The sequence below is a fragment of the Oncorhynchus tshawytscha genome, linkage group LG31 (genome assembly GCF_018296145.1).
Source record: "Oncorhynchus tshawytscha isolate Ot180627B linkage group LG31, Otsh_v2.0, whole genome shotgun sequence".
Lineage (NCBI taxonomy): Eukaryota > Metazoa > Chordata > Actinopteri > Salmoniformes > Salmonidae > Oncorhynchus > Oncorhynchus tshawytscha.
Window position 1 is genome coordinate 9250957 of NC_056459.1, and position 24593 is coordinate 9275549.

General features: G+C 43.1%; 3 protein-coding genes across 5 annotated transcripts in view; 1 reads left to right on the top strand and 2 right to left on the bottom strand.

Moving 5' to 3' along the window:
• The window catches only part of LOC112229769 (piggyBac transposable element-derived protein 4), a 39811-nt gene extending 19531 nt beyond the window's left edge, over positions 1-20280 (top strand). Inside the window, exon 3 of the mRNA XM_024395797.2 lies at positions 19552-20280. Within this exon, the coding sequence (XP_024251565.1) occupies positions 19552-19564 (13 nt within the window). The 3' untranslated portion in view covers positions 19565-20280. The remainder of the gene's footprint in view (positions 1-19551) is intronic.
• Positions 15754-19095, bottom strand: LOC112229770. The gene is made up of 13 exons (XM_042310159.1): positions 18733-19095; positions 18393-18508; positions 18238-18309; positions 18061-18144; positions 17796-17942; positions 17627-17707; positions 17352-17501; positions 17172-17221; positions 16983-17052; positions 16600-16698; positions 16395-16475; positions 16208-16312; positions 15754-16043 (listed from the first exon to the last, which is right to left on the bottom strand). Exons 1-13 carry the CDS (start codon positions 18896-18898, stop codon positions 15912-15914), a joined length of 1353 nt encoding a protein of 450 aa, XP_042166093.1. The 5' UTR covers positions 18899-19095; the 3' UTR covers positions 15754-15911.
• Positions 20281-21121: 841 nt separating the features above from the next.
• Positions 21122-23262, bottom strand: LOC121841464. 3 transcript variants are annotated; one of them, XM_042309879.1, is made up of 8 exons: positions 23059-23258; positions 22621-22670; positions 22432-22501; positions 22246-22332; positions 22049-22147; positions 21844-21924; positions 21657-21761; positions 21122-21492 (listed from the first exon to the last, which is right to left on the bottom strand). In XM_042309879.1, the coding sequence occupies exons 1-8, from the start codon at positions 23131-23133 to the stop codon at positions 21361-21363; spliced, it is 699 nt and encodes a 232-aa protein (XP_042165813.1). In that variant the 5' UTR covers positions 23134-23258; the 3' UTR covers positions 21122-21360. The 3 variants fall into 3 exon arrangements, with proteins under 3 accessions (XP_042165813.1, XP_042165812.1, XP_042165814.1); XM_042309878.1 differs by having other exon boundaries at positions 23002-23258; XM_042309880.1 differs by lacking the exon at positions 22246-22332 and having other exon boundaries at positions 23002-23262.
• Positions 23263-24593: the final 1331 nt, after the last annotated feature.

Here is a 24593-nt window from a genome sequence, read left to right on the forward strand (position 1 = left end):
CACTCATGCTCGATACCGTTATCTCGCACCTGGCTCTTGTTATCTAACAAAAGACCGTTTGTTCTTGCATCACTATGTTCTGAATGTGCCCCCCCAACTCATTGCACAGTTCCTGTCTTCATGTTATTCTGTATTTTTCCATCTTGAGAAAGGCCCATGGCCCTGAAACTGTTAACAATGTTTCAAGTCAGCTATGTTGCAAAACGCATACATACATCCACACAAGCCAACAGCAGATAATATTCAATCACATATATGGTAACTGGCTATAGTGCATAACACAGAATCCTCATAAGAGCCTGCAGAAAATCAATTAAAGTACACTCCATGGGCGAAGCAGCTCTGACGAGCTACACTGCTAGAGCATCACACAGGCAGTGTTGCCAACTTAGTGACTTTGTCGCTATATTTAGTGAGTATTCAGATCCCTCTAGCGACACATTTTTAAAAAATCGACTAGCGACTTTTCCTGATGTTATTGGAGACTTTTGGAGACTGACGTGGAAGCATGTAGCAGCAGTCCCTCCCAGCTGCAGTTAGAGCATTAGATGTTTACCCCCTCCGTGCCCAGACTGCAAATGAATCGCGCATATGGGAAGCCGCCGCTGGCTGATCCTGTCCTGGCTTACATTCAGGGAGGAATGTAAATGTAAAATGTTCTTTGCTAAAATAAATCACTGCACAAAAATAAATCACTTCATTTGACTCACACAGCCTTAGTCATTTACTCACCTTGTCCACTGTGTGTGTGCCTCTGTGACATCATGTCCCAGTCTAAACTGTACACTCAAAAATACAGAAAGGAGTGGGAATCAAACCCTGAATTCAAAGGCTGGTTGAAGCCGTTTATTGGAGATGATACACGGGCATACTGCCTGTATTGTAAGGCTGATTTCTACGCCAAACTTAGTTATGTAAAAAAAACACATGACAACTCAAAAACATACTCAAAAGGCAAAGCTTTGTAACAGTTCCACCCAAAACAAGCTGCCATTTATAGTTAATAAAATTGACTGCAAAAAGGCTGAGGCCACCATGGCATTAGCTATCGCTGCACACTGTTCCATGCTGGCATGTGATCACATTGGAGAAGCATGTAGAGCTGCTTTCTCAGACTCCACTGCTGCAACCCACTTCAAAATGCACAGGTCAAAGTGCACAGAAATGATTAATGGTGTTCTAGCACCATACTTTCTGAAAAAGTTGGTCGCAGATGTGGGTGACAAGTGTTTCAGCCTCCTGCTCGATGAGTCCACAGATTTAAGTGTTTCTAAGTACCTAGGGGTTGTGATAACTTTAGTGACACCAAGCAGACAATTGTATCACCATTTCTGGGGCTTGTTGAGTTGGAGGGAGAAGATGCCAAATCTATAGCCCGTGCTGTTGTGGCTTCCCTCGAAGTGTCATCTATCCTGGGGATAGGGACTGCCTCATGCCTCACTGAAAACAATGGACATGTATAACATGTACTCATTGAAGTTAATTGCATATATTGCAATGTAATACATTAAGAGCATGCATAAAATAAACTTACTTTGATCTTGTCACTGTAGATTGGACATTTGTATCCATCTACAAAATCGGCTAACAAAATAACTAGAAATGACATCACTGTGTCTCTAAATTTACGTAATGTAATTTCTAGGTTTTCTGTCACTTTGTCCTTCAGATTTTGGCCTCAGACCTGAAGGTAGTTGTACATATTTGTGCTAGGATACAGACAAAGAAAAATGATTGGCTTGACAACATTACACAGGATTGTCATCTATCAGTATTGTTCGTGGAATTTATATAGGGGTGGCCATCACAATAATATAGGGATATATAGTCCTCGGGCTATTTGTACCATGTTAAGGATGAAATCCTCTCCCCAAGGCCTCCCGAGTGGTGCAGCGGTCTAAGGCACTGCATCGGAGTCCCATAGGGCAATGCACAATTGGCCCAGCATTAGGGGAGGGTTTGGCCGGGGGGGCTTTACTTGGCTCATCGCGCTCTAGCGACTCCTTGTGGCTTGCCGGGCGCCTGCAGGCTGACTTCAGTTGTCAGTTGAACAGTGTTTCCTCTGACACATTGGTGTGGCTGGCTTCCGGGTTTAGCTAGTGGATGTTCATAAAGAAGTGCGGTTTGGCGGGTCATGTTTCAGAGGAAGCATGACTCGACCTTTGCCTCCCGAGTCCGTCGGAGAGTCACAGCAATGAGACAAGATTGAAATTGGGGAGAAAAAGGGGGTAATAGGAAAAAATGAAATCTTCTCCCCCCTCATATCGTGTTGAAGCACACTGTGCATCTGAGTTGGTGGTCTTTGAGAGATAGAAGATGAAGAATCTCAAATCAAGTTCATATGGGTATCTTAGGTCACAGAGTCCCAGAGCCTACCGCTCGCTTTGTACACAAGACTGCTCGTGTGCAGTCGCACGTCACCTACTTTCAGTTGGACATCTGCCACAGGCACATACACTGCCACAGGAGGGGTAAACAAGGAGTATATCATTTGACTCCTGAAACAACTGTGGTGCCGCTGTGACATATTGTTCCGGTAACAAAAAGTGAAATACAATCAGATGTGTACTGGATCATATACATATGTGATATGGCTTTGGTTGAACACTATGGGACTAATGTATTGTTTTGTCATGTCTTGCATATAAGACTGACAACAAAGTGATACATTTTTAGCCACTGGAATCTCAAATGGCACCTGTCCAGTAAAAATAGCCATTTTACAAACAAGTCAGTGTTTGGGTTGCATACCGCATGTTTGACATTTCATCATCCCTTCACTTACTTTGACGATTCTATATTTGTCGGTTTCCACCAGAAATTGGGTGGTGGAGAATGGAATTAGTTAAATTTTCTAGAATAGAAAAACAACTGGTGACAAAGGGCATAACACCAGTTACATTATTCTGCCCTATTTCAAATTAATTGAACCATTAACTCTGTGTGCCATTTTCTGGTATAGCTGTGATCTGTAAAATAAAACATAAATCTGGTAGCATGTAGTAGGGACACATTTGGTTCCTGGGGTTGTACTTTGCAAAAGTGTCAAAAGGATTAACATTTAAGAAGGCAATAAACAATTACCTCTTACCCATGTCCCTTCCGCCAGAGTGCACATGCACTATATTGAGCTGGACTTCATTAAATTCCCTGATGCTCTCGCAGTCCAGTCTTGCAAAACTCTATGTTGATTACAAAGTAGAGGAATAACTAATTTGTCATACCGACATGCAGTACCAGTCAAATGTTTATAGACACACCTAATCATTCAAGAGTGGTTTCTTTATTATTAACATTTTCTACATTGTAGAATAATAGTGACGACATCAAAACTATGAAATAACACATATGGAATCATGTAGTAACCAAAAAAGTGTTAAACAAATTAAAACATGTTTTAGATTTTAGATTATTGAAAGTAGCCACCATTTGCCTTGATGAAAGCTCTGCACACTCTTAGCATTCTCTCAACCAGCTTCACCTGGAATTTATTTTCCAACAGTCTTGAAGGAGTTCCCACATATGGTGAGCACTTGTTGGCTGATTTTCCTTCCCTCTACGGTCCAAATCATCCCAAACCATCTCAATTGGGTTGAGGTTGGGTGATTATGGAGGCCAGGTCATCTGATGCAGCACTCCATCACTCTCATTCTTGGTCAGATAGCCCTTACACAGCCTGAAGGTGTATTGGGTCATTATCCTGTTTAAAAACAAATGATAGTCCCACTAAGCACAAACCAGATGGGATGGCGTATCGCTGCATGATGCTGTGGTAGACATGCTGGTTAAGTGTGCCTTGATTTCGAAATAAATCACAGACAATGTCACCATTAAAGCACACCTTCTCCATGCTTCATGATAGGAACCACACATGCGGAGATCATCTGTTCAACTACTCTGTGTCTCACAAAGACACGGCGGTTGGAACAGAAAATCTCAAATTTGGACTCATTCTACCGAAGGATAGTTTTCCACCAGTATAATGTTCATTGCTCCTGTTTCTTGGCCCAAGCACGTCTCTTCTTATTATCGGTGTCCTTTAGTAAGGGTTTCTTTGCAGCAATTCGACCATGAATGCCTGATTCACACAGTCTCCTCTGAACAGTTGATGTTGAGATGTGTCTATTACTTGAACTCTGTCAAGCATTTATTTGGCCTGCAATTTCTTAGGCTGGTAAATTGAATGAATTTATTCTCTGCAGCAGAGGTAACTCTGGGTCCTCATGAGAGCCAGTTTCATCATAGCGCTTGATGGTTCTTGCAACTGCACTTGAAGACTTTTTCAAAGTTCTTGAAATTTTCCAGATTGACTGACCTTCACGTCTTAAAGTAATGATTGACTGTCATTTCTCTTTGCTTATTTGAGCTGTTCTTGCCATAATATGGACTTTTCCCTAATAGGGCTATCTTCTGTATACCACCCCTACCTTGTCACAACACAACTGATTGGCTCAAACACATTAATAAGGAAAGAAATTCCACAAATTCTCTTTTAACAAGGCACACCTGTTAATTGAAATGCATTCCAGGTGTCTAACTCATGAAGCTGGTTGAGAGAATGACAAAATTATTCAAAGGGTGGCTACTTTGAATAATCTCAAATATAAAATATATTTTGATTTGTATAACACTTTTTTGGTTACTACACGATTCCATGTGTTATTTCATAGCTGTGATGTCTTCACTGTTATTATACAATGTAGAAAATAGTAAAAATAACTAAAATCCTGTAATGAGTAGGTGTGTCCAAACTTTTAACTGATACTGTACACTCAAGAAAAGAGAGTATAATACCATCAAAAGATGGGTCGACGTGGGGAAAGAACGCTATAATGTGCCTCCTTTGGTGGTCATTACATGTGCACATGTGAAGCCTTTTACTGTCCTCACTAAACATGTTGCTGATAATGGCAAACTCCTCAGTCTTTAAACAAAAGAAAGACCATCTTAGACACACCTAGAGGAAATAAGAACACACAATACCATGTTGTCAGCTAAATGAAGAAGTGTAATCGAACATGGTACTCACATGAAGACGCTGTGTTAAGTTGTTGAATGTGGAAATGAGGAAAGTTTTCCAAGCCTCATCCAACAACATCACAATTTCGGTCTCTAATCGGAGACAGATGTATTTGTCCAGGTCAGCTGGAACTGGTGGCCATCCCTGCCTCGATCTCTGGTGCCCATCCCTGCCTCGATCTCTGGTGGCCATCCCCGCCTCGATCTCTGGTGGCCATCCCCGCCCGATCCTGGTGGCCATCCCCGATCGATCTCTGGTGGCCATCCCCCCCGCCTGGCGATCTCTGGTGGCCATCCCCGCCTCGATCTCTGGTGGCCATCCCCGCCTCGATCTCTGGTGGGCCATCTCTGGTGGCCATCCCCGCCTCGATCTCCCCGCCTGGTGGCCATCCCCGCCCCCTGGTGGCCATCGATCTCTGGTGGCCATCCCCGCCCCCGCCTCGATCTCTGGATCTCTGGCCACCCCCGCCTCGATCTCTGGTGGCCACCCCCGCCTCGATCTCTGGTGGCCACCCCCGCCTCGATCTCTGGTGGCCACCCCCGCCTCGATCTCTGGTGGCCACCCCCGCCTCGATCTCTGGTGGCTGGGTGGCAGGAGTTTTCTTATTATTATCGTTAGAGTTTTAAAAAAATATTGGTGTGCTTTATAGATTACATTTTTTTCTGGAGTTTACTCCGATGGAATGACTAGCGAAGCTGTAACCAGTTGGCTGGGCTGATAGTGGGGTCCGGATTTGAAGATAGATACTCACTCATGAGTTGTAGAATGGGACAGTGGCGATTTTAGCATGTAAATCTTGGTGGCGCAAACAAACAAAAAAATGTGGGGGATGCATGCCAGCAAAGCCACTACACAACACTAAACAATACATTAATTGCACTATAATGGTGACAAACGGTGCCCACAAACTGTTAGGGCCTACATACAGCTGTCCCAACAGCAGAGTCCCAACACCTTACCAATGCTACACCTGGCTATCAGAGGAGCCTTGTCTACGGCTGACTAATGTGGTTTCTGTTGAGATATACAAAGTATGGCATAAGGAGACGATAAGAGGCAATCTGGATATTCGATTAAGACAATGGGAGAGCTAAGACGGACGTAGTCAATATAACTAATTGCTTAGCACTTTTGAAATGTACAGTGACATAATTCAGAACATGGGCTGTTCTTAGTGTTCTCCCTGTACACCAAGTCAGAACCGTAGGATATATAAAGGTTTGAGTTTTATTTAATTTTTTACAGGAACAGTGCACATTAATCAACGTTTTAGTAAAAGTGCCGGTTTTAGCCAGCCGGCTAATTTTCAACCGCAGTCCCTGGGCAGGTTATTAAAAACAATTACAATTTAGACAATAACATAGGACAAGCAAGACATAGCATACAGACAGAGCAACATAGGACAAGCAAGACGTAGCATATAGACATAGCAACATTGAACAAAAAGCAGCAAATAAAATTCATAAAAGCAACAAAGTGTTTCCACACCTCACAAGCTACAGATAACAGACATGGAAAGCGGCAACACACAGCTAGGGACCATGTTCACAAATCTGATTGACCTTTAGCCATGTCTAAAGGTTGAATATAAGCAGACAAAGAAAGATCTTATAATATTCGATGATGACATTGCTCAGGTTATAGCCTACATGTGCACCACTAAGTCAGAACAGTAGGCAAAATTAAGAGGGGAAAATAAACCAAATTATTAGGGTCAAATCATGATGACGTCAGTGATTTTTCAGGTCGTAGCTCTAGAAAGAGGCCGAGTTCCCGACTTACAATTTCAAGTTGTATGACCGTTCAAAACGTATTTTCCCTGTCGGAGCTTGTTTTTTTCCTGAGTTCCCAGTTGTCTTGAACTCACTGAAGTCAGATTTCCCAGTTTCGAGTTAACAGTTGTTTTGAACCTGGCAGAAATCATGCTGGATTGACAGCATGGCCAATGTTGAATGTTTATCATTTTAAGCTTGGAAAAGAGACCCAGAATTGGGACCACACACCCACTCCACTGAATAGCAGGCTAGTAATTGCTTTTCAATGCTTGCAGTTAGCCACTGATTACTCCTTGTTGAATTTGCGATTTCCAAGTTGTTGTGTAAAGTTTAAACATGTTGTGTAATGTTTGTGTCCAATGGCTGATGAGCACCTACACGTTTTATCTACAATTAGATTTGGCAGTGACGTAGTGTCCGCATGAGTGACAGAATACTGAGCCAATCACTGCGCAACTAGAGAACATTACCAACCCCTACGCTCTGTATTTTCCGCATTTTCCGCTGGCTGCCCCACCACCGAAAACACTAAGCTAGGCTGAAACACCTGCATTTTGGAGCTGCCTTACTCAAGAAAGCAAAAAAGAGACCATGTTTGTACATGGAGGCTTTATTAACTCAGTGATTTTTAAAAAAAATTTATTTTACATTGTTTGCAACTGATATGTGACACGTATTAATGCCAAAATAACATGCAAAACATTTGTAGCTATAAATGTGGGGCTCAAACAGGCTCTGACCCACCTGCCCTGAGTGACGGGTCGCCACTGGAATGGGAACACAACAACAGCTATACAGTAAGTTTCCCAAAACTCCAGTTTATTGCACAGATGCTGTGGTAGAAGAAAGCTCCAGCACCATGGGTAAGAGCTCAACAGTGACATAGAGCTAAGGCGAGCACAACATATTGTTCACTATACAACCACATAAGGGGGGAGTCGACACACCCGGAAGTCCCATTGTAACAATATTGTTGTGAAAGTTTAGGCATGTTTTGGTTTACTCATATTTGATAAACTATTAAGTTGCAACTTTACACCAACTGGAGGAAATATCCAGACATCTGGCGTCACAGGCCCGCTGCTTTTTGGATGGACCTCGAATACACACAAATGAAAATTAAATGTAGCTACACTACTGGGGATACATCATTGCAACATATCTGCAATTTAACAATTCAGGTTTCAGGTTCCTCTGCACAAGCCGCCTCACTTAGCTCCTGAATCTCTCCACGGCCCTCCTCTCCACGCGCCTCCTGTCCACACCCCTCCTCTCCACATGCCTTGTCTCTCCATGGATCCTCTCTTCTTGCCTACTAAACTACTTCATAGAGAGGGAAATATGATTATATACATACGTAATTGATCAGATACATCATGCAACAATTATACATTTATGGTTTTAATAGTTATTAATGCAATCAAACGCACTGCAAAATCAGTCTTACCTTACGATGATGTTGCAGATATTGCCCTACCCTTAACTCCAAGGTAATTTATGACCTGGGTAGGTTACTTTCTAAATGTAATCCTTTACAGTTACTAAGTTACCTGTCCAAAATTGTAATCAGTAACGTAACTTTTGGAATACCCAAACTCAGTAATGTAATCTGATTACATTCAGTTACTTTTAGATTACTTTCCCTTTAAGAGGCATTAGAAGACAATGTATGTTACCAATTTAACGATATCTATTGCAGGATAAATCAATGTTAAAGTTTACATAGCTGGCCATATATGGATTTTACATTATGGGTTGGTTATGTAGGCTTCTAACGCATCACTTTCTACTAAACTCAGCACTGTCAACTGTGTTTATTTTCAGCAAACTTAACATGTGTAAATATTTGTATGAACATAACAAGATTCAACAACTGAGACATAAACTGAACAAATTCCACAGACATGTGACTAACAGAAATGAAATAATGTGCCCCTGAATAAAGGGGGGTCAAACTCAAAAGTAACAGTCAGTGTCTGGTGTGGCCACCAGCTGCATCAAGTACTGCAGTGCATCTCCTCCTCCTGAACTGCACCAGATTTGCCAGTTCTTGCTGTGAGATGTTACCACACTCTTCCACCAAGGCACCTGCAAGTTCCCAGACATTTCTGGGGGGAATGGCCCTAGCCCTCACCCTCCGATCCAACAGGTCCCAGATGTGCTCAATGGGATTGAGATCCGGGCTCTTTGCTGGCCATGGCAGAACACTGACATTCCTTTCTTGCACGAAATCTCGCACAGAACGAGCAGTATGGCTGGTGGCATTGTCATGCTGGAGGGTCATGTCAGGATGAGCCTGCAGGAAGGGTACCACATGAGGAAGGAGGATGTCTTCCCTGTAACGCACAGCGTTGAGATTGCCTGCAATAACAAAAAGGTCAGTCTGATGATGCTGTGACACACCGCCCCAGACCATGATGGACCCTCCACCTCCAAATCGATCCCGCTCCAGAGTACAGGCCTCGGTGTAATGCTCATTCCTTCTACGATAAATGTGAATCCGACTATCACCCCTGGTGAGACAAAACCGTGAATGAAGAGCACTTTTTGCCAGTCCTGTCTGGTCCAGTGACAGTGGGTTTGTGCCCATAAGCGACGTTGTTGCCGGTGATATCTGGTGAGGACCTGCCTTACAACAGGCCTACAAGCCCTCAGTCCAGACTCTCTCAGCCTATTCCGGACAGTCTGAGTACTGATGGAGGGATTGTGCGTTCCTGGTGTAACTCGGGCAGTTGTTGCCATCCTGTACCTGTCCCACAGGTGTGATGTTCGGATGTACCAATCCTGTGCAGGTCGTGTTACACGTGGTCTGCCACCGCGAGGATGATCAGCTGTCCGTCCTGTCTCCATGTAGCGCTTTCTTAGGTGTCTCACAGTACGGACATTGTCATTTTTCCCTTGGCCACATCTGCAATCCTCATGCCTCCTTGCAGCATGCCTAAGGCACATTCACGCAGATGAGCAGGGACCCTGGGCATCTTTCTTTTGGTGTTTTTCAGTCAGTAGAAAGGCCTCTATAGGGTCCTAAGTTTTCATAACTGTGAGCTCCTTTGCCTACCGTCTGTAAGCTTTTGGTGTCTTAATGACCGTTCCACAGGTGCATGTTCAATAAAACCTGTTGGTACTAGGGGGCAGTATTTTCATTTTTGGGAAAAAAACGTTCCTGTTTTAAACGTGATATTTTGTCAGGACAAGATTCTAGAATATGCATAGAAAACACTCTAACGTTTCCAAAACTGTAAAGATATTGTCTGTGAGTATAACAGAACAGATGTTGCAGGCGAAAGCCTGAGAAAAATCCAATCCGGAAGTGCCCCAGGTTTTGAAAGCGCTGCGTTCCAATGAGTCCCTATTCAGCTGTGAATGTGCCATTGACGAGCTTACGCTTTCTACGTATTCCCCAAGGTGTCTACAGCATTGTGACGTAGTTTTACGCATTTCTGTTGAAGAATAGCCGTAGGCGGCCACATTGCGTAAGTGGTCACATGGTGGCTCCGAGAGAGATTCTCGCGTAAAATACAGAGGTAGCCATTACTCCAATCTGCCCTACTGAAAAACGAATTGTCCCGACGGATATATTATCGAATAGATATTAGAAAAACACCTTGAGGATTGATTATAAACAACGTTTGCCATGTTTCTGTCGAAATTATGGAGCTAATTTGGAATATTTTTCGGCGTTGTGGTGACCGCAATTTCCGGGCGATTTCTCAGCCAAACATGAAGAACAAATGGAGCTATTTCGCCTACAAAAATAATCTTTTGGGAAAAAATGAACTTTGGCTATCTACCTGGGAGTCTCGTGAGTGAAAACATCCAAAGTTCATCAAAGGTAAACGATTTAATTTGATTGCTTTTCTGATTTCCGTGACAAGGTTGCCTGCTGCTAGCAAGGCATAATGCTATGATAAACTTACACAAATGCTTGTCTAGCGTTGGCTGTAAAGCATATTTTGAAAATCTGAGATGACAGGGTGATTAACAAAAGGCTAAACTGTGTTCCAATATATTTCACTTGTGATTTTCATGAATAGGAAGATTTTCTAGGAAGATTTATGTCCATTGCGTTATGCCAATTAGTGTCAGGCGATGATTACGCTCCCGGATCCGGGTTTGAGAGTCACAAGAAGTGTTTATGGTTCATTGAACAAGCATTGGAAACAGTGCTTAAACCTTTTACAATGAAGATCTGTGAAGTTATTTGGATTTTTACGATTTATCTTTGAACGACAGGGTCCTGAAAAAGAGACGTTTATTTTTTTGCTGAGTTTACATACGATAGACTGGTTTTTAATGTAAAGAAATAACTCAATCAGAATTCCATTCATTCCAATAAATGTTATACCCCTTGGTCTTCAAGAATAGGACATGGAAATATGGAAGTATAGCTTAGCCAAATTGTTTTACATGAGCATAACCCAAAAACCGAGGATTTATTAAACAGCTCTACTCTGTTGTTTACGATTTTGTTGTCATGGAGGACTGATTGGGCTCATTGATTCAAGTTGAAAAATAAATGCTGCGCTCATGGAATGGCATACTTTGAGCACTACTGAAAAGTGCTATTTACATGTGAAAAATGAATGCCATGCCATATGTTGCATTTGCTATTGTTTACCTTTTTTTGGTGACACTTTGATATCTTAATAATATGCAGCTGTTTAAAGGGCAGCTGAAACAATAACAAAACGGTCGCCCTCTGTTTTGGTAAAAAGCTGAGGGATGGGCCTGGAGAAATGTAACCACTCTCAGATTAATAGAGAGAGCTATGGATGCAAGGACGGACCATCAATTATATCAAAATTGTTTTAATCATGTTATAGGCTATACAGTGTTGGTTTACATTTACAATGTCAAATCGAATCAAATTTTATTTGTCTCATGCGCTGGATACAACAGGTTACAGTGAAATGCTTACTTACAAGCCCTTTAATCATCAATGCTTTAAAAAGTTAAGAAAAACGTGTTAAATCAAAAATAGATAATAAAATACAAAATAATTAAGAGTAACAAATAATTAAGCAGTAAAATAAGCATCAGCCTCCAGTATTTATGCTGCAGTAGTTTATGTGTCGGGGGGCTGGGGTCAGTTTGTTATATCTGGAGTACTTCTCCTGTCCTATTCGGTGTCCTGTGTGAATCTAAGTGTGCGTTCTCTAATTCTCTCCTTCTCTCTTTCTTTCTCTCTCTCGGAGGACCTGAGCCCTAGGACCTGAGCTCCAGGACTACCTGACATGATGACTCCTTGCTGTCCCCAGTCCACCTGGCCATGCTGCTGTTCCAGTTTCAACTGACCTGAGCCCTAGGACCATGCCCCAGGACTACCTGACATGATGACTCCTTGCTGTCCCCAGTCCACCTGGCCATGCTGCTGCTCCTGGCCATGTTCTGTTATAATCTCCACCCGGCACAGCCAGAAGAGGACTGGCCACCCCACATAGCCTGGTTCCTCTCTAGGTTTCTTCCTAGGTTTTGGCCTTTCTAGGGAGTTTTTCCTAGCCACCGTGCTTCTACACCTGCATTGCTTGCTGTTTGGGGTTTTAGGCTGGGTTTCTGTACAGCACTTTGAGATATCAGCTGATGTACGAAGGGCTATATAAATAAATTTGATTTGATTTGATCAGCAGTAAAATAACAATAGCGAGACTATATACAGGGGGTACCAGTACAAAGTCAGTGTGCAGGGGCACCGGTTAGTCGAGGTAATATGTACATGTAGGTAGAGTTAAAGTGACTATGCATAGATAATAAACGGAGAGTAGCAGCAGCGTAAAAGAGGGGTCTGGGTAGCCCTTTGATTAGCTGTTCAGGAGTCTTATGGCTTGGGGGTAGAAGCTGTTAAGAAGCCTTTTGGACCTAGACTTGCCGCTCTGGTACCGCTTGCCGTGCGGTAGCAGAGAGAACAGTCTATGACTTAGGTGACTGGAGACTTTGACCATTTTTTGGGACTTCCTCTGACACCTCTATGTATATAGGTCCAGGATGTCAGGAAGCCTGGCCCCAGTGATGTACTGGGCCTTACGCACTACCTTCTGTAGTGCCATACGGTCAGATGCCGTGCCATTGCCATAACAGGAGGTGATGAATCAGTCAGGATGCTCTCGATGGTGCAGCTGGAGAACTTTTAGACACATGCCACTGTGTAGGCCCATGCCAAATATTTTCAGTTTCCTGAGAGGGAAAAGGTGTTGCCGTGCTCTCTTTGACTGTCTTGGTGTGTTTGAACCATGATAGTTTATTGGTGATGTGCATATATTGATTGGGTCTAACTTTTTTCAGCCAAAAAGTGTTGATGCGAAAATTGTTGCATTAAATCAAATCAAATTTATTTATATAGCCCTTCGTACATCAACTGATATCTCAAAGTGCTGTACAGAAACCCAGCCTAAAACCCCAAACAGCATGCAATGCAGGTGTTGAAGCACATTGGCTAGTAAAAACTCCCTAGAAAGGCCAAAACCTAGGAAGAAACCTAGAGAGGAACCATGCTATGAGGGGTGGCCAGTCCTCTTCTGGCTGTGCCGGGTGGAGATTATAACAGAACATGGCCAAGATGTTCAAATGTTCATAAATGACCAGCATGGTCAAATAATAGGTCTGGGACAGGTAGCACGTCCGGTGAACAGGTCAGGATTCCATAGCCGCAGGCAGAACAGTTGAAACTGGAGCAGCAGCACTGGGGATAGCAAGGAGTCATCGTGCCAGGTAGTCCTGAGGCATGGTCCTAGGGCTCAGGTCCTCCGAGAGAGAGAAAGAAAGAGAGAAAGAATTAGAGAGCATACTTAAATTCACACAGTACACCGGATAAGACAGGAGAAGTACTCCAGATATAACAAACTGACCCTAGCCCCCCGACACATGAACTACTGCAGCATAAATGCTGGAGGCTGAGACAGGAGGGGTCAGGAGACTCTGTGGCCCCATCTGATGATACTCCCGGCCAGGGCCAAACGGGAAGGATATAACCCCACCCACTTTGCCAAAGCACAGCCCCCACACCACTAGGGATATCTTCAACCACCAACTTACCATCCTGAGACAAGGCCGAGTATAGCCCACAAAGATCTCCGCCACGGCACAACCCATGGGGGGCACCAACCCAGACAGGAAGATCACATCAATGACTCAACCCACTCAAGTGACGCACCCCTCCTAGGGACGGCATGAAAGAGCACCAGTAAGCCAGTGACTCAGCCCCTGTCATAGGGTTAGAGGCAGAGAATCCCAGTGGAAAGAGGGGAACCGGCCAGGCAGAGACAGCAAGGGCGGTTCGTTGCTCCAGAGCCTTTCCGTTCACCTTCACACTCCTGGGCCAGATTACACTCAATCATATGACCCACTGAAGAGATGAGTCTTCAGTAAAGACTTAAAGGATGAGACCGAGTTTGCGTCTCTCACATGGGTAAGTAGACCATTCCATAAAAATGGAGCTCTATAGGAGAAAGCCCTGCCTCCAGCTGTTTGCTTAGAAATTCTAGGGACAATTTAAGAGGCCTGCGTCTTGTGACCGTAGCGTACGTGTAGGTATGTACGGCAGGACCAAATCAGAGAGATAGGTAGGAGCAAGCCCATGTAATGCTTTGTAGGCATTAGCATGGTTCTGCTCATCATGGCAGTAATTGTGTCTTTATTGTAAATCCAATGCATCCAAAGTGTGCTTTACAGCTTGTCCTGCCTCATAATATATTTTGGTCCCTTTCAGATCATAGCCACGTCAACAGTGGGCGTCAGGCTTGTAAGAGACATGAAATATATGAAAGCTTTGGTGACCTAGGCTGGATGGTGAGCTTGTCTCACTTAGCTACTCATTCTACTGAATAGATAGTAGTATCAAGAGCTAACATTGTGTCACCTTATTTGCTGTAACACACAATTATTATTTTTAAGGGAAGCAAGGCATTGTGTGCATTTTAGTGTATGTTTATGAAGTATTTCTGATTGAAATATAGTCTGTTCTAGTCATTCATCTAATCTTGTCATTCCATTTCTATAGTATTTCTCTCCGTTAGGATTGGGTCCTGGCTCCTACGGGCTACTGTGCCTTCTACTGTGATGGAGAATAACAAAACCCTCTGGGTTCCTGCATCAACACCACTAACCACGCTATGATCCAACTAGAGGTCAGTATGCACTACTACACCCTCTCTCACATGAATGCTAACATTGTTTTCAGTTGGATAGACACTAAATGGTTCAGACATTAATGGGAAATATGGCAAATAGAAACAGAAATACCCAAGATACCAGAGTCTACAATGGCAGACTCTTAATGTAGAGTACCGATAGTGAGAAGTTATATTCAAGACTGAATATTCAAGAAGAATTGTGCCCTCTAGTGGTCGACTTTATACTATACCCGCTCTTTCCATACAGGTTAAAGAAAGATTTTTAAGCATTGAGACAATTGATACATGGATTGTGTATGTGTGCCATTCGGAGGGTAAATGGGCAACACAAATTTAAGTGCCTTGGAACGATTTAAGGTAGTAGGTGTATAAAGAATGGTCCACCACTGTGGGAATCATTGGAGTGAACATGGGCCAGCATCCCTGTGGACACCTTGTAGAGTTCATGTCCCGGCAAATTGAGTCTGTTCTGAGCAACAGGGGGTGCAACTCAATATTAGGAAGGTGTTCTTAATGTTTTGTAAACTCAGTGTATGTAGGCCTACATATTTTTAAATTGTACACATCACAATTCAAAGCCATAAAGTGTGGGCCTGTAGTACCTGTCAATCACCTAAACTTTGTTTTTCATTTCCATATGAAAAGAATAATGCATAATTGTTCATGTAATAGTGTAATATTAGCCTCATAACTCCAGGAATAGGAAATAGTGATGAAATAATCAAGTAAATGAAAAGACAGAGACAAATGCTTTTGAACTACTAGTTATTTTATTTAAAAATGTAAAATTCAGTGCAAAGTAATGTAGTGCATTTGTGTCTAGACCCCTGTGTGGTGGCAAAGTGTCACAAGAATCCTGTGGGGAGAGAAAACAAGAGAATACATTAATTCAATGGGTGTTAACTAATCAGGGTTCAGTGAAGCACTTCAAGTCCTCAATTCCTGAGAGAAAGAGAGAGAAATGTGGCCTTTCAGATCTCTGCAGTAGGACTACATGCTGGCCATGAGGTTCTCCAGGTGGTACTCCAGGAGGTTGGAGAGCTCAGTGACCAGAGACACTGGGTTAAAGTACCAGGCCAGCTGCTGCCCAAACATGTCATCTAGCAGAGCCATCAGCCCGCCCTGAAGAGAACACCACACAACACATAGATAATGGCTCTAAGTTACTAGCTTATCAAGAGCAGAGAGACAATGAGAGTTACTCCTTGTAAAATGGCATCCTGTTATTCATGAAAAAGTAAAGAGGAAGTAAACTAGGAATAGGGAAGTAAACTCTTGAATCTTACATTGAGCAGCAGCAGGTATCTCTCGGCCTTTGGCTCAATGCTGGCAGCTACGGGCAGGAAGGAGTACAGGAGAGCGTACAGACGCTCCATGAACCCACCAGGGTGCTAATGGAAACAGAGGAGAGAAGTTTAAGTGAAATTACAAATAGAGAGACATCGAAACATGTACCAGTGAGATGCTACTTACCACCATCAGGGACTTCTGAGCTGTCATCATCCCAAATAGCACCAGTTCAAAAAGGACATCTATCAGGTTAACATGATGGATCTAGGACAAGAAAACACGTTTGGAGAAAATAGGAATGATTTCAAACAGATCAGCTACTGTGATGTATAAAAGACATGCATGTGGAAGAACTCAAAGTGAGACTTGAAAGAGTTAATGAACTCACCTTTGCCTCAGCCAGCTCCCTCTCAATGTCAATCTGCTTGGAGGGGTCACTCAGGTAGTCCACAAAGTCGTTATAGGCACGGATGAATTCGGCCTCGTCCTATCACAAAGCAAAGAGCATTGACGTTAGTGAACAGAACACATTTCCCATCGGGGACGCTCTCTTTCCCTTGAATGAATAATGAGTTAGTGAGCTACCATGTGGTAGGCTTGAACCAGTGCGCCCATTAGGACCTTTCCTGCCACAAACAGATGGTTCCTGCTCAGGGTGGAACCAAGCAGGGTCTAGAGAAGAGGGAAGAGTTAGTGAGACACCCATCTTCCTCTTGGAGACAGACAGAACAAGAAGACACAGAGAGAAAAGGAAAAAGGAAGTCCACTCACAGTGAAGGCCTGGCGCAGGGAGACGAGCCTCAGGGCGATGTCCTCCACTCTCTTGGTGGTAAGGTAGAGGCTGTGGGAGGGAGGGAATGGAGCATCTCAACCATTAGGGTCAATGGGGATAACAGCATGTGACCACTATCCTTCAGCATCTGGCAAGCCCAGACTACACAGACATTTAGAGGAACTCACTTTAGCAGAGGAACCTCCCTCTCCTCAGGCAGCAGGTCCTCCTCCCAGCCCTACAACAACAGAACAAACATTCAACATCAGTGACCAATGCAATGACATGACAAACAATGGGTCAATGGAAGGATCTTAATGCTACAAGTCAATAGTATGTGTACTGTAGGTGTGTGTGCAACATCTGACCTCATAGCAGTTGTGGCATTCAGGCTCTGGCTCAGTGAACTGCTGATTGGTGGGCGTAGACACGGAGGCAGCCTCCGACCACGCCGAGGAGGAGAGCAGCCCATCCGGCCCCATGTGGAGAGTGGCATACACCACCGAGACATCAGTCTGCTGCTCCAAAAACACACACAACACACCTGTTTACCACATACACGCATTATTAGAAAACAGAGCATATCTAAAGGAAAAACACCCAATAATTTCTGTTCAATATACATAAGCAAATGTATATTTACCTGGTAGCAGCCAAGGGTCATGTCCACAGACGTCTCATGGCGGAGGTGAGAAGCATACTGGGTCACCCTGCCAGCCACATACTGACAGAGAGAGACGATATGTTAAGGCCAAATGGAATAAGTGAAGAAAGCCTAATCTTGTACTATTTCGGTAGTATTTACATCTTACCAGGATCCAAGTGACGGACTGAACCTTGGTGGCACAGTAGGGGATGCCCTCTGAACTAAGTCTGGCTGTCTCCCTGGAGATGGCCCACACCAGTTGAGTCTCCAGGCCTCGAACCCTACTCACATGGTGCCTCCTCACCACCACCTGCTGTGGAGAGAAACAACATCAACAAAACAACATCAGCCATCGCTGTAACATATGTCCATCTATGATCACATAACTCTGGCAATGTAGATTAGGACTAGATAGTTACAAAGACACATACCTGGGATCCCCCACGCATATAGGTGATAATGGGGCTGATGAACTGGAAAGTTCTCCAAGCTTTTGCCACTGGACCGGCATGGTTCTGCACAGGAGATGGGTGACATTACAATACATTCAGGTTAGAAACAGCTAATTACAGGAATTGTAACAGTGATGTGTGGGAGGGGTCTCTTACTCTGATCACAACAGGCCCACAGTACAGGGGGCTGAACCTAATCGGTATCAACTGCCAATTACCAGTGGCCTCCTAAAGCAGACAACACAGATTTTTAGAATTAATATCTGGGATACTTTTCAAACATAATACCAAAAACGTTCTGAAAATTGTACCTCAAGGATAGTCGGTACATCTGGCACATCCTCAAGGATGATAGCAGCATCCTGGACATCAAGGATGACTGGCAGCAGTGGCACATCCAACTGGACCTCATCCAGTACATTTGATTCTAAAATTAGTAGCAGGAATACAAACAAACAATTGTCAGGAAGTAAAACATATCAAGCTAGCTAGTAACGTCACTACTAGTAAAAGTCCAACAGTGCTTCGCTTAGCAACACTTATTAAAGTTAGCTTTAGCTTGCAAGTCTGTATATTACAGAAATACACATTTCACAAATTACATTTTCAATGCTGAATGTGGTAAAATAAGAAGTTTAAAACTCCACGTACCCTCTTCGAAGTCGCTGTCGCTGTCCACCTCCCGACGATCGCGAACCCTGCAAAACGGAAAAAGACAACAAAAACAACCCACAAATGAATTTGAACAACCTGTCGACGCAGAAGGCTGCCGACGTCCTCGCACTCCCTCCATCAATCTTGAAAAGCACCCAGGCATTTTCCAGTCGATGTTTCAATCTCAGGTCTCAAAAATCAGTCAAGTTTGTTGTTGTTAAACAGCAAATTGAAGTGGTTCTTGTTTTCGAACAGAAAACGTTCAAAAGAACGCCGAGATGTTCTATCGGTTAGATGTCTCTTGGCAACACATATTTTAGAAAATTGCTGATTTAAAAATGGACAGCTGTGTTGCCATAGAAATGAGTTTGGAACTCTATGGTTATCATTAGAATCCTATAAAATTCCTTCCTAAATGTGTATGTGACAAATAAGATTTGATTTGATTTGTCATTGTAATTATATTCTATGTTGTTGGAATAATATAAAACAAAAATACCAAATGTTTTTTTAAAGTCACTAGCTAGGTCAATGGCCCATTGAAATGTTTTAGCTTGTTTCATGGAAGTTGTTGTTGAACTTCTGAAAGTCTAGGCTTTGGCTCAGTGGGCTATAAAGACTTGTGGAGCACAGACAACCAGGGTTAAAACATATGACCACATTCAGACAAGGGGGGCGAAGCCAAAGCCCACTGAGGTTGGAGAGCACTGTAGGATCTGCATAATAATCATACCTCTTTTATAAACAGGATATTATTATCATTGATTATGTCAAAGTGTATGTATGAATAAATCTGATTGAACTTTTTCATGGCAGGTTCACCTTTTGAAGCCGGGTGAGGTTCCCAAAGCGTGCTGCGCTCCCACCAAGCTCAGTCCCATCTCTAGACACTTCTACAACGACAACGTGATCCTAAAGAAGCATGAAGACATGGTGGTCAAGACCTGTGTATGCCTGTGGCAACCCATCTAATCTACATCATTTTAATAAACTTCACTACCTTTGTTCCAAAAGATATACCTTTGCAACCAGCAGTTGAAAGCAATAATCTGGCAATATGCATCTACACTGTACAAAAAAATTAACGCAACATCCAACAATTTCAACGATATTACTGAGTTAAAGTTCATATAAGGCAATCAGTCAATTCAAATACAGTCTTTAGACCCTAATCTATGGATTTCACATGACTGTGAATACAGATGTGCCTCTGTTGGTCACAGATACCTTTTTAAATGAAGACAGGGGCGTGGATTTGGGGCGGCAGGTAGCCTAGTGGTTAGTGTTGAGCCAGTAACTGAAAAATGCTGGATCCAATCCCGAGCTGACAAGGTAAAAATCTTTCATTCTGCCCCTGAACGTGACAGTTAACCCACTTTTTCCCGGGAAGGCCGTCATTGTAAGTAAGGATTTGTTCTTAACTGACTTGCCTAGTTAGAAAAAGGATTACAAGCCTTCTGCTGTGATGGAGAATGCCTTTATCCTCTGGGTTCCTGCATGAACACCACTAACCACGCTATGATCCAACTAGTGGTCAGTATGCACTACTACACCCACTCACATGAATGCTAACATTGTTTTCAGTTGGAAAGATGCTAAATGGCTCAGACATTAATGGGAAATATGGCAAATTGAAACAAAAATACCCAAGATACCAGAGTCTACAATGGCAGACTCTTAATGTAGAGTACCAATAGTGAGAAGTTACATTCAAGACTGAAGCAATTGTGCCCTCTAGTGGTCGACTTTATACTATACCCCCTCTTTCCATGACAGACTGACCAGGTAAATCCAGGTGAAAGCTATGATCCCGTACTGATGTCACTTGTTCAATCCACTTCAAATCAGTGTAGATGAAGGGAAGGAGACAGGTTAAAGAAAGATTTTTAAGCATTGACACAATTGAGACATGGATTGTGTATGTGTGCCATTCAGAGGGTAAATGGGCAAGACAAAATATTTAAGTGCCTTTGAACGGTGTAAGGTAGTAGGTGTATAAAGAATGGTCCACCACTGTGGGAATCATTGGAGTGAACATGGGCCAGCATCCCTGTGGACACCTTGTAGAGTTCATGTCCCAGCAAATTGAGTCTGTTCTGAGCAACAGGGGGTGCAACTCAATATTAGGAAGGTGTTCTTAATGTTTTGTAAACGCAGTGTATGTAGGCCTACATATTTTGAAATAGTACAGAATCACACATCACAACTCAAAGCCATAAAGTGTGGGACTGTAGTACCTGTCAATCACCTAAACTTTGTTTTTCATTTCCATATGAAAAGAATAATGCATAATTGTTCATGTAATAGTGTAATATTAGCCTCATAACTCCAGGAATAGGAAATAGTGATGAAATAATCAAGTAAATGAAAAGACAGAGACAAATGCTTTTGAACTACTAGTTATTTTATTTAAAAATGTAAAATTCAGTGCAAAGTAATGTAGTGCATTTGTGTCTAGACCCCTGTGTGGTGGCAAAGTGTCGCAAGAATCCTGTGGGGAGAGAAAACAAGAGAATACATTAATTCAATGGGTGTTAACTAATCAGGGTTCAGTGAAGCACTTCAAGTCCTCAATTCCTGAGAGAAAGAGAGAGAAATGTGGCCTTTCAGATCTCTGCAGTAGGACTACATGCTGGCCATGAGGTTCTCCAGGTGGTACTCCAGGAGGCTGGAGAGCTCAGTGACCAGAGACACTGGGTTAAAGTACCAGGCCAGCTGCTGCCCAAACATGTCATCTAGCAGAGCCATCAGCCCGCCCTGAAGAGAACACCACACAACACATAGATAATGGCTCTAAGTTACTAGCTTATCAAGAGCAGAGAGACAATGAGAGTTACTCCTTGTAAAATGGCATCCTGTTATTCATGAAAAAGTAAAGAGGAAGTAAACTAGGAATAGGGAAGTAAACTCTTGAATCTTACATTGAGCAGCAGCAGGTATCTCTCGGCCTTTGGCTCAATGCTGGCAGCTACGGGCAGGAAGGAGTACAGGAGAGCGTACAGACGCTCCATGAACCCACCAGGGTGCTAATGGAAACAGAGGAGAGAAGTTTAAGTGAAATTACAAATAGAGAGACATCGAAACATGTACCAGTGAGATGCTACTTACCACCATCAGGGACTTCTGAGCTGTCATCATCCCAAATAGCACCAGTTCAAAAAGGACATCTATCAGGTTAACATGATGGATCTAGGACAAGAAAACACGTTTGGAGAAAATAGGAATGATTTCAAACAGATCAGCTACTGTGATGTATAAAAGACATGCATGTGGAAGAACTCAAAGTGAGACTTGAAAGAGTTAATGAACTCACCTTTGCCTCAGCCAGCTCCCTCTCAATGTCAATCTGCTTGGAGGGGTCACTCAGGTAGTCCACAAAGTCGTTATAGGCACGGATGAATTCGGCCTCGTCCTATCACAAAGCAAAGAGCATTGACGTTAGTGAACAGAACACATTTCCCATCGAGGACGCTCTCTTTCCCTTGAATGAATAATGAGTTAGTGAGCTACCATGTGGTGGGCTTGAACCAGTGCGCCCATTAGGACCTTTCCTGCCACAAACAGATGGTTCCTGCTCAGGGTGGAACCAAGCAGGGTCTAGAGAAGAGGGAAGAGTTAGTGAGACACCCATCTTCCTCTTGGAGACAGACAGAACAAGAAGACACAGAGAGAAAAGGAAAAAGGAAGTCCACTCACAGTGAAGGCCTGGCGCAGGGAGACGAGCCTCAGGGCGATGTCCTCCACTCTCTTGGTGGTAAGGTAGAGGCTGTGGGAGGGAGGGAATGGAGCATCTCAACCATTAGGGTCAATGGGGATAACAGCATGTGACCACTATCCTTCAGCATCTGGCAAGCCCAGACTACACAGACATTTAGAGGAACTCACTTTAGCAGAGGAACCTCCCTCTCCTCAGGCAGCAGGTCCTCCTCCCAGCCCTACAACAACAGAGCAAACATTTAACATCAGTGACCAATGCAATGACATAGTCGGTACATCTGGCACATCCTCAAGGATAATAGCAGCATCCTGGAATCAAGGATGACTGGCAGCAGTGGCACATCCAACTGGGCCTCATCCAGTACATTTGATTCTAAAATTAGTAGCAGGAATACAAACAAACAATTGTCAGGACGTAAAACATATCAAGCTAGCTAGTAACGTCACTTCTAGTAAAATTCGAACAGTGCTTCACATAGCAAGAATTACTAAAGTTAACGTTAGCTTGCAAGTCTGTATTACAGAAATACACAGCATCTCACAAATTACATTTTCAAAGTTTAAAACTCCACATGCCCTCTTCGAAGTCGCACAAAAACAACCCACAAATGAATTTGAACAATCTGGTGACACAGCTGACCGCCGACGTCCAGGCACTCTCTCCACCAAACACCCAGGCATTTGAATCAGAGAGGTGCGGGGGGCTGCCTTAAACGACAACTACGTCTTCGATGCCCGGAGAACAGTGGGTTAACTGCCTCGCTCAGGGGAAGAACGGCACTCTGTTCACAACATTGACATCAGCAAACCGCCAACCCATGTGACGCGGGATTAATCCTTTAAGAGCACACTCCTTCAGCGTGCCAGTAGCCATTGAAGGCGAGCATTTTCCCTCAGGTCAACCTGGTGAGTACGACGAGCACGCAGATGGGCTTCCCTGCAACTTTTTCTTACAGTTTGTGCAGAAATTCTTCTGATGTGCAATCCCACAATTTCTTCAGCTATCCGGGTGTCTGAACTCAAACAATTCCGCAAGTGAAGAAGCCAGATGTGGATTTCCTGGGCTGGCATGGTTACACGTGGTCTGCTGTTGTGAGGCCGGTTGGACGTACGGCCAAATTCTCTAAATGACATTGGAGGCGGCTTATGGTAGAGAAAGCAACAGCTCTGGTGGCCAGTCCTGCAGTCAGCATGCCAACTGCTCTCTCCCTCATAACTTGAGACATCGGAGGCATTGTGTCATGTGACAAAACTGCACATTTTAGAGTGGCCTGTTATGTCCCCAACACAAGGTGCACTTGTGTAATGATCATGCTGTTTAATCAGCTTCTTGATATGCCACAGCTGTCAGGTGGGTGGATTATCTTGGCCAAGGAGAAATGCTCACTAACAGGGATGTAAACAAATTGGTGCACAACATTTGAAAGCAATATGCTTTTTGTGTTTATTGGACATTTCTGGGATCTTTTATTTCAGCTGATGAAACATGGGACCAACACTTTTCATATGTTGCTTTTATATTTCTGTTCAGTATAATATGTTGATTTTGAGTGTGAGAATGGTATATGAATAACACCCAATACCTCCTTCATTAAAGAAGGATCTTCGCATTTGACCTATAACCATACTTCACTCTTGATTAAACTATTCTAATCTAATCTAATCTAAATCAGATAATTACATCACCCTTTGTCATATATTTTATGTATCCAATCAAAGCTGTGAAGTCCTGTGACATACATATCTACCATTTTGATGGCTGTCTTGTTGAACCATGATTTTCTAATTGTCTCCTTTAGATGTACTGCACATGGTTCAATTAACTAGCTAAATATATATACCATAAGTGCATGGCAACAAAAAAAGATATGACTTTAATTATACTTTTTTTTCCAGTACAATTTAGTTGCAATGGAAAATGTCAAATTCTCTTTTTTTGCCGTTTTTATATGTACAGAGGATCCAATACGCAGGAATATGTCATTGACAACAGATTTCTGGAGGACTGTGTACTGCTATATTTGTAATACAATAAACTAGAATATTAATGGCGGAGGTTGATTTGATGCAGACGTGAGAGTAAATGCCAGTGAACACAGACCTTCAGAAACTGATCGACACTCTCATCCTAGACAGTGTTA